At 37.6% G+C, this 15,261-nt stretch overlaps 1 protein-coding gene across 1 annotated transcript in view; it reads right to left on the bottom strand.

The window, feature by feature from the left end:
• Window positions 1-15,261, bottom strand: part of SRFBP1 (serum response factor binding protein 1) — a 71,209-nt gene that overhangs the window by 14,641 nt on the left and 41,307 nt on the right. Inside the window, exon 4 of the mRNA XM_030467964.1 lies at window positions 8,983-9,054. Within this exon, the coding sequence (XP_030323824.1) occupies window positions 8,983-9,054 (72 nt within the window). The remainder of the gene's footprint in view (window positions 1-8,982; window positions 9,055-15,261) is intronic.

Consider the following 15,261-nt stretch of genomic DNA (forward strand, 5'->3'; position numbering starts at 1 on the left):
TTTAAAACCACCTCCAATAGCCTTGGTTGAGACTACTCAATGGATACCAGCCGTACTTAGAAAATTAGCAGATACATAAATGGCAAGACAGGGAAAACAGATTGCTATCTCTTTTGGTTAAGCATATGCTCTCCCTGATCCTTTATGTGGATCAGCTTCATAAACTGATTACTTTTGCTATGGATACATAAAGGCTGCAATTCAAAGATTCTGTCTTTAGTGCCCAAATGAATTATGGGTAACTGAAAACTCTTAACTATTAATATCTGTCCTAAATTTGTCACTTCTTGAATCTGATTTAACATTCTCTGCTCACCATCATCATTCTGACTGGGGCTGTAGCACACTACTAGTACCAAATTTGTATGACAGTTGGAACTTCCATTCAAAAGGGTTTCTTCAGAGCTTCTCTTTTCTTGTAATGAATCTGTGCTGCTAGATTTAAAATAGTGCTTTGTAACACAGCACCACTCTCATGAATTTGCATCCTACCTATAAACATGGCACCTTGTATTAAGTATAATGAAGACCTACTGGAAAGAGGAAATCCATCACATCTGTGATGACACTACTTGTATTCTAGTTTCCTCCCAATAATTTTTTTCAGCTGAAGGATTGATATGAAAGTATTAATAATTTACCCCGATTTCTGTAGTTAAGTATTGGAGACGCCAACCAATTGGCACCATAGGCAGTCTGATTTACCTTCATTATTTACTGGATCAAAATGTTTCCTCTATGGCCTTAAAAAGACATTCTGAAAAGTAGCCGTGTGACCCCTGTTGGTCAAGTCATTGACCAACAGTCATATGACTCAGACATATCTACATCCCTATTGTCTTTTCCTTGCTTTACTACAATATTCCTTTATGACCTTTAAATTTTTCAGTGCCACCAGCCTGAAAAAACATTTGATTATGATGCAGTTCATCTTTACTATCATCTGCTCTTGCCCCAGTGGTTCTACAAATATCTAAATCTTTCTTTCCTGTACTTTATTCTCACACCCATGCACTAAGGACAGAAATACATTAGTAATTTGAACTACCAATTCAGCCACAGAAAAAAAAAAGAAGTAGTACAGCTTCATAGGAATTCAAAGAGTGATAGTAAATCCCTGTACTAGTAACTTAAATTTGACAGAAGACAGCCTTTTTTTGTGTCAGAGGTAAACACAACATCCCCGTGAAAAACTGCCAAAGTTACTAGCAGTTTATTTCAATACTGAACTTAAAAAAGATTCCTTCCAGAATGGATAAAATCCAGTGATTAAGATCACTGTAATTGCTACTCTGATATTGAATATGGGGATAACTTTGGTCTCGTATATCTCCTTGCTCTCAAACAGTGACCCTATGGAGGAATATGTGTGGCAGCCCAATTTGAATGCAAAGGGGATAATGGAGAAGAGGTCTACAAACTGGTCCAGAGGAAGTAAGTGGAAGAGTATTTCCAAGGGAAGGAATGACTGACCAAAGGTGGGAGGGAGGAACATAGCATGGACCTGACCTGACCTCTCTTCACTGGAAACCTGAGAAGGGATAGATACTGGTTGGACTAGCAGACAGACAAAAAACCGGATGAAGTAATAGGTGGGAGGAAAGTGGAGAAATATTTTGCAAAAATTGACACTTCATTTGCACTAACATAAAACTTCAGTAGTTTCAGCCATAGGAATGGATTCTAGGCTTTAAAATATAGAGGAGCATATGCACTTACTGCAAGCTAAACAGCTCACAGTTCAATTGATCATATTTGGAAGATGAGGAACATTCAGGAAAAAAAAAAAGTACAAAACAGTCAAAAAGAGAAAGTATTTATGCCTGAATGCAATATTCACCACTGAATGCAAAATTCTTCACTTCATCAGTAGTATTAGGAAGACCACAGAGTAACATCTGGTGTTTTACATGAAAACTTCTAAGGAAACATTGGCTTCATACATTCAGTGTAACTTCCATTCAAAGAGTCAAAATACTCAGGATAGAAAGAATTCAAATCTGCAACAGTGATTGCCAGCACCAAGCCAATTATTATAGTCTATGTTACATGAAATTGTGCTACGAAATTAATGCAACACATTTCCAAAAACAAGATGTTGACAGATTTACCTCTTACATACAGAAAAGTGTATCTGGCATGCAAAAGAATGTCTTTATTTCCTGTCACAGTCCATAACTATTAATATTTTATATTTTTCTTGTAAAGAAATATCAGCCACTGCACATGCACATACTACAAATTGCCAAGTAACCAGGTTACAAAGGTTTATTTCAGGGAAAAATCACACCACTTTTGAAAGGAGTTTTAGGGAAGTTAATAGAGGGAGAGAAACAGGGTGAACAGGTTTTTAAAGAAATTAATCACCCCAGGGAAAAAGGATATTAAGATAGAAGGAGAACAACTAGTTTTTTTCCACCCTCCCAATAAAGGTCACAGGGATCCCTGTCTTTTTGAAGTCACTGATGCTCTGCTACTCCTTGGTGCTGATTATTGCCATAGGCTGCAGATCAGTAGCTGCGGGTCTTCCCTTTGTATTCAGGTTTTTCTGTAGTTTTCGTATTTGCTACCAATTTGCATTAGACGTCTGGTGGTTAGCATTTTATTTTTTCAGTCCTGACACAGGAGGGGAGAGATTTTGCTGGTGGAAATAAGTTTGTTACATTTTAAACAGTGTAAACAGAGCTGGGGAGACAGGGTTTTGCTGATGGAAATAACTTCCATACATTTTAAATAGTGTAAACTGTGTCTACGAAGCCAGGGTTCTGCTGATGGAAATAAGTTTGATACATTTTAAACAGACTAAACTATGCCGGCAGAGCCAGGCTTTTGTGGATTAAAGTTTAATACATTTTAACAGATAAACTAAACATGGGATCCAGCCTGAACCAAGAGGCATTTTTTTTTCTATTTTCAATGTATACACATTACATTTCCATACTGAAATGTGAAAGAAATATAATGTAACATTTAAACATCTAGAAAAAGAAATGGAGTGTTATTATTTTGCTATTCTCAGAATAAACGCAATACTGGAGAACGGAAACATCTTTGTAAGTACAAGTTGAGTCATTCTGCAAGAGGACCAAAGCTGATAACAATGTTTTTAATAATTGATACTTGAAAAAAAGGGGAGGGAGGAATGAGATGGATTGAGCCTAGTTTAGCTATTAAAATTGTCACATACACTTAAGATTATGCTCTGATTATCTATACTCAATTCCTAGTTTAAGAAAAGTGTCACAGCAAAACACAAAGAATTAATGATAAGCATATTATACAAAGTTAGTTGAGTATCATTTCATGATTACAGTTGCCCTCTCTCTATGGTTTATGGATTGCAAACAAAGAATTTTCATAATCAATGTTAAAAACCTGAATAAGTAATTATCTACTTATTCTAATATTAAAACCACTAACAACAAAAACGTAAGTTTTATATAAATAATAACATCCATCCTAATCACAATGTTTTTGTAGCAAGCAGAATTCTTCAGTGTGGCTTAGAAGGGCAAGGGAGAAGGGAGGAGGTTATGGAAAAATCCCCCAAAGCTCAAACAAAAGACAGTGACTATTCTGTGCTTGCTCCAAAGCCTTTGAAGTTAACAGAAAGCCTTCGGTTAAGTTGCAAGACACTTTGCATCAGGCCCTTTTTACGATTTTATCTTATTTCCTCAGATTAAATCCACTGATAACACAAAGGTTTTGGTTTTTTTAATAAATTTTCCACTATGACGTATACTTGTAAAATAAATTAAGGCAAAGATCACAAGTGTGTTATTTAGGATTTTCAGCCAACATAAAAATCTCTGTTTTTTTCAAAGTTAGAAAATAAATATGACTGTTCCTCCTCTGGTGTAGGTGTGTTTAGTCAGAAGTTCTACTCAATTCAGAAACTACCTTTCTTGTCCTGTCACAGTTAAAAAGTACTAGAAACATCAAGTGTAAAATTTCCTTAATAAATAAAAATACTCATTAGAATTAGTATTACACACTAATTAGTTGTGTAACGATGTCTTGTTCCTGTTAGTGTCATACACTGGGGGACCAGATGCCTTTCACAGATTGCTGGCATGAAACACATCTTCAGTGCAAACCCACAAATATATAAAACACCATAAGCACTGTCTCTACCTTGCTCTTTCTTTAGCTAAAGACAAGAGAAAGGTTGTGGACTGATTAACAGATTCGTATCAGGCCTGATACCTGCAGAGTTTAAAGAAGTGATACGAGTCTAAGAAATGCCATTTTGATAATATGATTTATTAAAGACTTCTGAAAGAGATAAAGGTAAAACGTAATCAGCCCTGTGACTTGATCCTTTTTGCTCCTGTTTGTCTTGAGCACCATTCTACATCTTTTTCATGTCATTCTTGCCCAAAGGCTTCCTTAGTTCCACACCAGAGATCCCATCAATTCAGAGGAGTTTGGGATGTGAAACATTCTTCTCACATGTGAGACAACGAGCTCATATCTGATTAATCACTGAAAACCTTCTCTTACTACTGTTAGCATTTACCAAATTCCAAATTCATTTGAACCACACAGTTAAAGAGTCATATAGGTAAAGAGCAATAGATACTGTATACACTCACCCCTGAAATAACCCCCCAGAACTTTAACTGTAGCATAACAGCCTTTGGTCATCCATTAAGAATACCTGGACCTGAATGCCAGACAGCACTAGCCTCATCCCTCTAAAATTATGTTAAGTAGAGCTGTCCTCATTAGGCAGCATAAGACTTTTACTAATCAAAATTATACTGTGCACCAGGCTGCTCAAAGCCTGGCATGTCTCCCTACAGCCATGCATGAGCTGTCTGAGATCCTGTTGCTAAAGCCTCAAATTCCTTTTAAATTCCAAACAAGACAAAGTTGGTTGCTGAACATTAAGTAATCCAAAATACACTCAACAGGCATTACATTAGCAAAAAAAATGCTTCTAAGAGCTAGGAATGCCTTACATCAGTGCACCAGAAGAAATTTCTCATCTAACTTAGAAATTGTGGCAAGCTTTTCAGTAAGATTCAAGAGGATGTGGCATGGCCACAGCAAACTCTGAAGATTCTAATATACTGATAATTTGTTGTGCAAAATCCTCTTTTCAGAAAATCATCTATATTATTCAAACATGACAGGATTGGAGCAACAAGTGAAAATACAGGACTTACCAGGAAAAAGTAGTGGTCTTCTCAAGGACCACAGACGAGAGCTCAGTGCAAAAAAAAAAAAATAGAAAAACTATGCTACTAAGGTTAAATGAAGATTGTATCTGGAAGCGAAAAGTAGAGGATGCATTTATCTATGAATATGATGCATTTATCTATGAATATTTGTTAGCATTCTGCAAGACAAGGCATATGCTCAGTTCAAGTTCTGACATTAAGGTGTACTAGTATCCTACTCTTCACTCAGAGAAAAAGCCAATAGTTCTCTGCAGTTTCAGTTGCCTTCCACCATTCCAAAGTTTGAAACTCACTGAATTTTGAAGCACACAGACTTTAACATTTAGAAAAATATTAAGTATTTTGAGTTAAGGCAAGACAGCACTCCACATCATTGCTTTTAGTAGAAAGTTTCATTATGCTGAAGTAGAGCTTGCAACTCTGATGTTTAAAAACACAGTTATTTTTTTCTTGTGTACTATATACCAAAGACTTATTGGAAGAAAAACAGAATGAGAGAAGCTACAGGAAGTTGGTCAGTATCTGTCCGCACTAACACAAAGGCAAAAACACAATTGCAGTTGAAAGGAAAGTGTTCACAGCTGGACTGGAGTTCCCTTTTCTGGTGAAGCAGCACAGAAGATAAAAGTAAATTCTCTAAAACCAGGAAAATTATTAATCCATATTAACCTATATGTGCAGCTTATCTTCACCAATATAACTTACCTTAAAACTATGCAAGCAGTAAGTTGAAGATAACATTTGAGACCTTTGTCAGTTTCCAAGTCAGTTTCCTGCTTGCAATGAACAGTATGTTTAGGAATAGCAACCAATCTATAACTTCAGAGCAGTGGAACACCAGCCTGATGAACCAATTCCCCTGAAGCAGTGCAGGTACATGTCCTGTACTGAACACTTTAAAATGCAATAATACTTGGAAATACTTGCAGGAATAATAGATCTGCCATGTGTTTTTTAATTTTATCAATGGCTGGCAAATACATTTGTTGCAGACCACAAACTACTGTGTACAGAAACTGCACAAAACTTTAGTCGAAACACAGAAAATAAAGCCTGCTTTTCAACAGCTGTTTATAATAGCCAACAAGATAAAGTCCAGCTAAAGTTGCGTGGCAACATTGAATAGAATTTATACAATAGAATTATCACCTGTTGATAGCTATGATGCCAGCTGCAGCAATACTAGAACAGATTAAAAATATTTCAACACAGGTGAACAAAGCACTGTTCACCTATTGCTTCTTGTCTTACAGTAACATAATAAGGTCTATAACATTTTCATAAATTAGAAAAGGAGGAAGTCTTGTGTCATGTGGCTGGTAACTTTTGCCAACTCACTCTGTCATTTACTAGTGCTTATTTGCAATCATCAGTAAAGCAATATTGACAGCTAAATCATATGAACTCAAGTTAAGGTTGCACCAGCTAAACAGCACAGTTTTATTTTATTTAATGAAATTGATGCAAACTCTTTTCAAATGGAAAAGCATGAGTATCTTATTGTGAAAAAGATAAGGAGAAATTTAGTAATGGAATAGATATCTCAGTGGGCAGAAGAAATTAAACAAGCATCTTGACTACATGTCCTCTATGCAAAGTTAATATTCAGCATTCCACAGTGAATTAAAAGCAGATTGCCTTTTTATCAATGAAAACAAACCTATTCAGAAAATGAAAACAGCCACAGGATGTTTTCCTTCAAATATTTTGAAACTGAAATTAATGAAAAGGTAAACAGTGTGGTTTGCATTTCATGTGACCTACAGAGTATTGCCAGGGATAGAAAATCAATGTGTGGTTTGTTTTTTTTTTAATTATACGTTTAATAAATAATTATGGGACAAAAAGAAGTAATATACTAGGAAATTAAATTTTCTTAAAACACAGAACAGATGCATTCTTTAGTTAGGTCTATGTACTAACCAGTACTAACCAACAGTCATAATGGCCTTGCTATCACCTACCATCAGTAGTGTAATGATTAATTGCACGGGTTCTTCTAGTGTAGCAAGTTTAAAAATTTTCTTTGGGTTTAGAAAACACCAGCATCTATCCATAAATGTCATTTGAAAAATAAGACCCATTCACTACAAGGTTAACATACTTCCAGGACAAGCAGTGGAAAGTGACAGAAAAAACAACAGTACTAAAACCCCAAACAGTTCCATGATGATACCAATATTAGGTATTTTCATAGTTTGCAGATAAAAGAAAGCCTATTTTCAGTAACTATGGGAAGCGTACAGTCAGTCATGATTTATGAATACATTAAAAAAATGAACTGATTATATATAAGTATATTAACTTATATATTATATAAACATAACTAGATATTCTTTAATATATATACTTAATAAATAATATATATTATATATATATATAAACTAGTAGGATTAATAATATTCCTTCTGTATTCTCGGCTATGAAACTCTCCTCTTAGAATTCCTACTGTAAACTCCTTTAAAACAATAGCATTGATCATTTCATTTTGAGGCTCCTATACTTCATGCAATGAACATAAGCCTGATGCATTTGAATCCTTGGCAGAACACTCACCTACACAAAGTCACAAAATGTCCTACTGTTTGAATTTAGCGTCCCTTTTCAAGTCTATGTCCTCACACATCCAGAATTAATTTCAGCACTGTTTCTAACATTACTGTAACCAGTTTCTGACTAGCTCACCTTCAGAGTGGAAAATGTCAGTCAAATGAGTTTCAAAGAATGCTGCATTTTAGCTCGTCTTTGCATTTGTTCTTTACCCTCTACTATCGTTAAATGAAGCGGTAAGACAATCCTAACACTGTGCCAGAAACACCAAATTCCTATATTATTTTCCTATTAGCTTGATTTTGCTCACACGTAGCATGGAAACCCTGCTGCAAACTATGCTAATAGCTGAACTACATCCCACAAGACAGTGCTTTGCAACAGCACAGTTAAATTACAAACTATTGCTTCCAATACAGGAAGAAATTACCAAATTCTAGATTAAAACTTAGCTGTGGACTATAAACATTTCAGACTCCCTCAGCAGACCACCCACAGATATTTAGGATAATGTGGCAGGAAATACACATTTTCATGCACTAGTATTTTTTGTTTCAGAACTTCTTTCTGGCATCACTTCTGCCACACCCCCCTTAAAGCAGCACTTGTTTCTGCTCTCCTATTCTTTTAGAGTTCCCTATCTGCTTTCAAACTCAACTGCTTATTTCAACAGGCCTTTCCCCACTTTTATGTCTTCACTTCATCTCCTACAGATATCAGCGTTTGTTAATATTTAATAATGTATCATCAGTAAGCTTCAGGAAAACAGATTATATTGAAATTAATGAGCCACAGGGGAGCTAAAATTCTGCCCTTATTTCAGACTGTCTGGCATGCTCTGTTTACATGGGGAAACATCTCTCTGCATCTAAAAGTATTTAAAGCCTTTATCCAACCATTGTTCAAAGTTTAGATTATTTACCCTAACTGAAACATCCATATGTGCTATACAAACAAACCAAATCTATTAAAAAAGACTCAAAAACCACTAGTATGCTGCCTGGTACTAAGCACACCACCTCAGATGACAATCCACTTGTACTAAATACCTATATAATTTCTGTAGATACATCCTAGTTGATAAATTTCCTTAGAAAAGGAAGTAAGATCTACAATGAAGGCTCAATATAACATAAAGAACACATTGTGCTAATAATCATGTACTCCCACCCACATATAGACCTTTTCCTAAGGAACACTCTCACATTCACAGAAGCAGGGGAAAAAAACAAAAAACAAGCCTCACCTTTCTGCAGACACTTTCAAAATTAACTTCTGTCTGAAGAGCAAATCTGGTAACTTCATCTGGCTTTATTTCCTGTGGATGAAAGACATATTGATTCATATTGATACAATCAGACATTATTATATCTTTCTGAAGTTTACCTTCCTCATAAACATTCTAACTTCATGGCATCTCTGATCTCTTGAAGGAAGAAAAATAGTATGTTATACAGGAACTGACTTCCAAAACATTTTTTGAACCTTATCTGACTGCATCTACTACAACTGAGGGCAACAGAGATTTTCTACAGCAAAGTATGGAAAAGGGTGATTTTATTTACAGAAATGTTTACCTTGCCTGAATTGTTGTGCTTACAAACAAAACTTTGGAATGTTTCAGATGCCCCACTTATCTTCATCTCTGGAGTTACATCAGAACTTAACATATGTGAATAAGTAAGTTTAAGGCAATGGAAATGAAGCTGAGAAGGCAAAAAAAAGTATTTCATTTCTGAGAAGACTGACTACATATGCAGTTTTCATTCCTGGACTTAAGCATTTCCATTGGCTGCTGGAATAAAGGAATGAAAATCCTGAAGAAGTGGATTTTGTTAGAAGTTGAATATTTTATGAAAGACGCCCCCCATGACAGATTTCTCATTATTTTTAAATACATACTTTACATATTTGCATTAAAAACCCCCATATTAACCTCATCAACTGAATGCACTGAATATTGGCTTTTCTGTTCTACAGCTCTGATATGCATAAACCAACTTCACACCCCAGGAAGGTTCTAAAGCAGGTATGTTTCATAAGCGCCGGGTGCAAGGGGGATCTCTCCTCCTAACCTGCACACTGCAGCTAAATGCAGGCAGCTATTTATCACACAAAATCATACATATGGATCACAGGAACATGCATAAACATTCAAGAAGCAAGATTATTCAAATCAGCTATTAACATAAGTTTCCACCCATCTTCGCATGCACACTGTCGTGGACAGGGGTCTTTTGAGGGGAGTCTCTGAGTCTTCCTCAGGGTGTCCTTTTCACCTTTGCTGGGTTGGCAGGGCTCCAGACAACAAAGTGGTTTTCGCTGGTTCTTTTCTAGGGAGATTTCCTTGTGGACAATACAGGTCTGGTTTAATGCTTCCCTAGACAAAGTTCGTTCCTTTTATCTGTGACACAGGCAAATAAATTTTCTCTCTTCCCCCAGTTTTCTACATTTTAACCCTTTATTTGCTAATTCTGAATCAGTCCGCGTTGACTAAATCATGGTGTTTGCTAGAGGGACATTTTAAAAGCAGTCTACTGTTATGTAGATCCCAAATAACTTCCAGACATTTACAGTTATGAAAAATGAAAAACTTTAAACAAAGCCCATAATTATTCTGATAGCTTTCATCTAGATCTAGCCAATAATGCAATTCTGGCAGCTTCAGCACCTGAGGAAAATTACCTGTCTGGTGAATTTAAAAAACTCCAGGAAAGCAAGTGACTTAAATACAAAGTATATTAATTGTACGACACTTCTGTTGAATAAAGAAGATGAAAACTTAACTTGGAGCTACCCATGCAGAAGTACTGTAGTTTGAGAAAATGAGATGAGGCCAGGTGCTTGGGCTGTACCTGTAGTAAACACTATGCTCAGATCTGGACAAGAAAGACACTAGCTAAAAAACCTTTAAAAGCAACTACTGTGATTATTGGCTCAGAATAATTAATGTATTAGCAAAGATTCAGATGCAAATCAAATTATATGAGACATGATAATTTACAAGTGTTTATTTATTAAAAAACAAAAGTACTATATAATAGGGAAAGATTTCCATGTTCAACAACTACATTATAATTGTTCCTTTCTCTCCTTTTTTCCTACTTAATATTCCTTGATAAATATTCCAACACTTTCATTTAGCGTCCTGGTTAAGTCTCTACATTCTATCCCATTTCTGCCCTAAATCTGGAGAAGTCTGTGCACTTGGATGCAACTTCAGGAAGAACCAAGTAGATTACTTTCTTACAGAGGTTATACTTTGCATTTCAAAACCTAATGTTTCCTTCCTTCTATATACTATATACCTTACAGAGAGCTTTCATCTTACCTAGATATTTAAGGTGTTGCATGTATCTTAAAACTATCTTAAAACTATATAAGTCAACATATAGTAATGGGAATAAAATAAGAGAATGGAATGAAAATAATAACAACTACAACTACAAAATCTCTTTTCATGGCTGTCAGGAGAGCTTCCTGTCAATGAGATCTAGAAGTCTGAAAAATCATCTCCCACACATACTTGTGGAAGCCCAATCACTAGTAGGACCGAATCCAGACTGGAAAACCACTGGTGGATGTAGGAAACAATCTTCTACTGGCAGATGGACAGTTGGATGACCTAACATAATCTAGGGATGGAAAAGACCTATGATTCAGTTTTCCATGACCTTCCAAAGCATTTCACAGACGGTGAAAGTAGGACATGCTGGTTAAGTGACATGCTTCCTCTCACATAGTTGGTTGGGGGCTAGGAACTCTATACTGTTAATTATACTGTTAACTATACTGTTAATTAAAGCAATCTCTTGCTTTTTTAAAAAAGTAATTCAGATGATCTTCATCCCAAATAAAACCACCTGTTTCTTGTCTCTTTAGGATCTGAATGCAACAAACTGGTCTGGAGGGGAGGCAGGTAAACTTCAGTAATCCTTACCTAAGAATTTCAAAGGTTTAATTTTTGAATGACAATATCACAGGATTCTCTTAACACTGAAGAATCATGCATAATAGTGGAGAAAGAAATACAGTTTGGAATGTGAAGTAATGAGCGGAGCTTCACTGAAATGCTAAGTATACTGAATGAGGCCAAAAACTATTAAGGGCCAAAACCCCAAATATAGAAGGCATCTCCCTCAGTTCTCTTGGATTTAAGGGAAAAAAAGTATTTTTGACTTCCACAGTCTTTAGTAGCACTCTGGTTCTTTAAAAGCAGCCATATAAATCAATTTATTGGAATAAATAGGCCTTTCTTCTGTGTCTACTAATGGCCAGCAGTAGACAGAAAAGGATATAGTGATATTTTTCCCAGCCCAGTTTTCTTAACTTTGAGATGCACATAGCTTAAGAAGCCCTGACTCACACAGAGAAACTTTATATTGCCTATCTACTTTGAAATCTTTCACCAGTTATGTTAAGCGAAACTCCTAATGGCTGTCACCTCCAGAATCTCTGGGAGCAATCCAGCAATTTCTCCTGCCCTGTTGCCAGGGCCCAGCCCAGGGGATGCAGAGACCTGGATGTTTCCATCCCAGGTCTGTAGATGTGGCAGTTGTTTTCTTGTCAGCAGGCTCAACCAGTAGTGCAGCTCAGCTGTGCAGCTTGCTGCCACACACAAGGTACTGCCTTCAGCAACACCCACGTGTAACACTCCCAAGTCTGAATATAGACCCCATTTAAGTAGAGGCAGACAAGACTTTTCTTTCGTCTAGCCAGTATGGAAGCTCACGACAAGAGAGGAAGTCCTGTCCCACCTACTCCAGATTCATGAGCCCATGCACACTAATGGATTCTTCAAATATCAGCACAGCATATCCCTCTATCCATTTAATATCCCTCTGCCTGGATTCTGAGCTCTTTTATTTATCTGATAGTCCTGTCTGGCAACAAGTACCTTCTGTTACAGGTACCCTACAGTCAGAGTTCCCTCCTGAAAACCAGCACAGGCCCTCTACCCACATGATACCCCTTCCTGGAGCACCCACTTCCACTGCTAGTCCAACTTGAAGTTTGCTAGTTACATGCCAAGGAGACACATATATGGCATCAGCACCCACCACCATATATAGTGAAAATAGACACCGTGTCTGCCCCTCTCAGTAGCAGACACCAGATACACAGGGTCCCACTTGCTCCGTTCTCACTTGTAGCTGCATGAAGGACACAGACTGGTCTTGACCTCCTAGGTGAGACATATGTTGCTCCTGCCCCTGTGGCTGGACCTGAGACCCTCACTTCTCCTCTGCTGACTCTATAGGCTTGGGGCACCTACAGCCCTGGTCTGAATCCAAATGCTAGACTTGTATCCATTCATGCTGTCCCTCCCAGGGGCTGGCACCTAGTCTTTACAGCACTTTCACACACAGAATAAAGAGTGAGTGATGGAAAGATTTATAAAAACATGACAGACTGTGGCAGTCAGACAGAGGTATTGGTCAGATCAGTGTACTGACTGGCACTAGTTGGGACTGGCCCCTCTGATACCTTCTCCCACATATGTCCCCTAAACATGGTTTATTAATTTTCAAATAGTCCACAGGTGCCCCCATATCCCAAATTCCTCATGTTCATATTGCTTCCCCTTCTTACCAGTTTGAAAGTCCAGACTGGCCTTCCCTAAAGCAATACCAGTCCATTACTGAGTGACTGGAGACTTCTTGTGTTTGTCACTCTTATCCCTTGTCCACTAGCTCTGCTACTCTTTGTGTTCTTGTTTACCCCTTCTCCTTCACTTATTATCCCCTCTGTAATGAGAAGGCCCGTGGCTCGAAGCTCACAATGAAGAATGCTCTCACCACATTCCACAAGCCCTCACAGATCATAGCTGTTTTCTGAAAGCGTTTTAATACTTGGTATTATAGCATCCTGTGCATGTAGATTTCCAAGATTAATGAGGTGTTATGTTCTAAGTGAAGAGGGAACACAAAAATTAAGAGGGAACAAGGTAAGTAGGCTACTTTTATGAACCATCCAGTACAAAATAATCCCTGATTAGGACAATACAAAGCCCCCCTTACCAACCAACACATGTTCTTCCCTCCTTTTCCCTGGAATTAATTTCTGACAAACATTTTAAACAATCCCCACTTAAAGACCTAAAGAAACCCCAAAAAAACTCAAGAGTTGAAGTACTGACTGCCTGTTGGAGGACGATAGAAACCAACAGCGGGGATGAACAGACCCTACTTCCCTGCACAGTGATCAGGTTTTGTCTTGTGGTAAAGAGACTACAATTGTATCAAGAGTTACTGACTTTCAGATACATTGCCAGCATCAATGGCACCAGCACCCAAGCTGGCAAATGCAGGCACAGTGACAAATAAAACACATTAACAAGGGACACAGATAATAATTCCAGGCTGCACTCAACTTTTGTTGTGCAGCCCTTTAAGAGACAGGGATATAAGGCAAGACCAACTGCAGGCTGATGTACAGAACACAAAGCACAATGGTGTAGCTCTTTTTGTCCTGGTGCCTGATCTGAGCCAACCACTGCCACGGAATAAACCAAGATGAAACCAGAGGAGGCAGTGAAAGCAACAGAGTAGCATTAGCAGGATCGGTCTGACTCTCTTGAGTTGGAATTTTCAAAACTTTTCAACAATTTTCATAATGTGGGGACCAAGGCTTCTCAAGGCGAGCACCGTTTGAGCAGCTGCTCTGAACCCCAGCAGGGGGACATCAGGCAACCTGTCAGCCAGTTGGGCCTCATCACGGCTGCAGGCAATGACCAGGCCTTGGCCTGAGATTAAGCTGAATAAACAGGATGTGAAAAACTACTGGACATGACAGAAGAAAACTGCTGGATGTGACAGATAATGCGAGAAGCTGACAGAGCAGCTGGGTTTTTACAGATCATTAAGGGAGAATTATGCAAAAAACCAGACAAGCTCCATGGAAAGCTGAAGATGACTACAGAGTAGCTTTTTGGGCGGGATGGGGACATACCTTGCAAGTCTAATGGTACCAAGGAAAAAGTACTGGTAATAGCACACAGAGCCATAAGTGCCTACAAAAATCACACTGAAACATCTGATCTGGGGAATAAGAAACTATGGGTGTTTCATGACTAGCCTGCACTGGGAAATAAGAGCACTGGAGCATGGAAGGGATATGGCAAAGCACAGCAATGGAGCAGCCATGCATCTCTTCCTAAATGAGTCCCAATACCTGGGGTCACCCCTCTATTTACAGAAACCCAGGACAGCAAAGTTTTATTATTTGTTTGTTTTTTAAATGATGAACTTATTTAAGATGTATTACATAGAAAGACAGGTCTACATTGAGCAAAATTGTGTGAAGCATAAATGGCATCTAAAAATATTACTTCATGCTGATACTGATCATGGTTGCTGAGATGACACTTCTTCCAAGTTATATCATGGAAGATACAGTTTCTAACTTAATGGGCATGGAAATGTAATGTACTGAATTGCCTTAGAAAGACAGGAAAGACCTCTGTCAGTTGAGGCTTTGACGCATCTCAGAAACACAGAATCATTCATATAAAATGCATTCTCAG

The sequence above is a fragment of the Calypte anna genome, chromosome Z, assembly GCF_003957555.1.
Source record: "Calypte anna isolate BGI_N300 chromosome Z, bCalAnn1_v1.p, whole genome shotgun sequence".
NCBI lineage: Eukaryota > Metazoa > Chordata > Aves > Apodiformes > Trochilidae > Calypte > Calypte anna.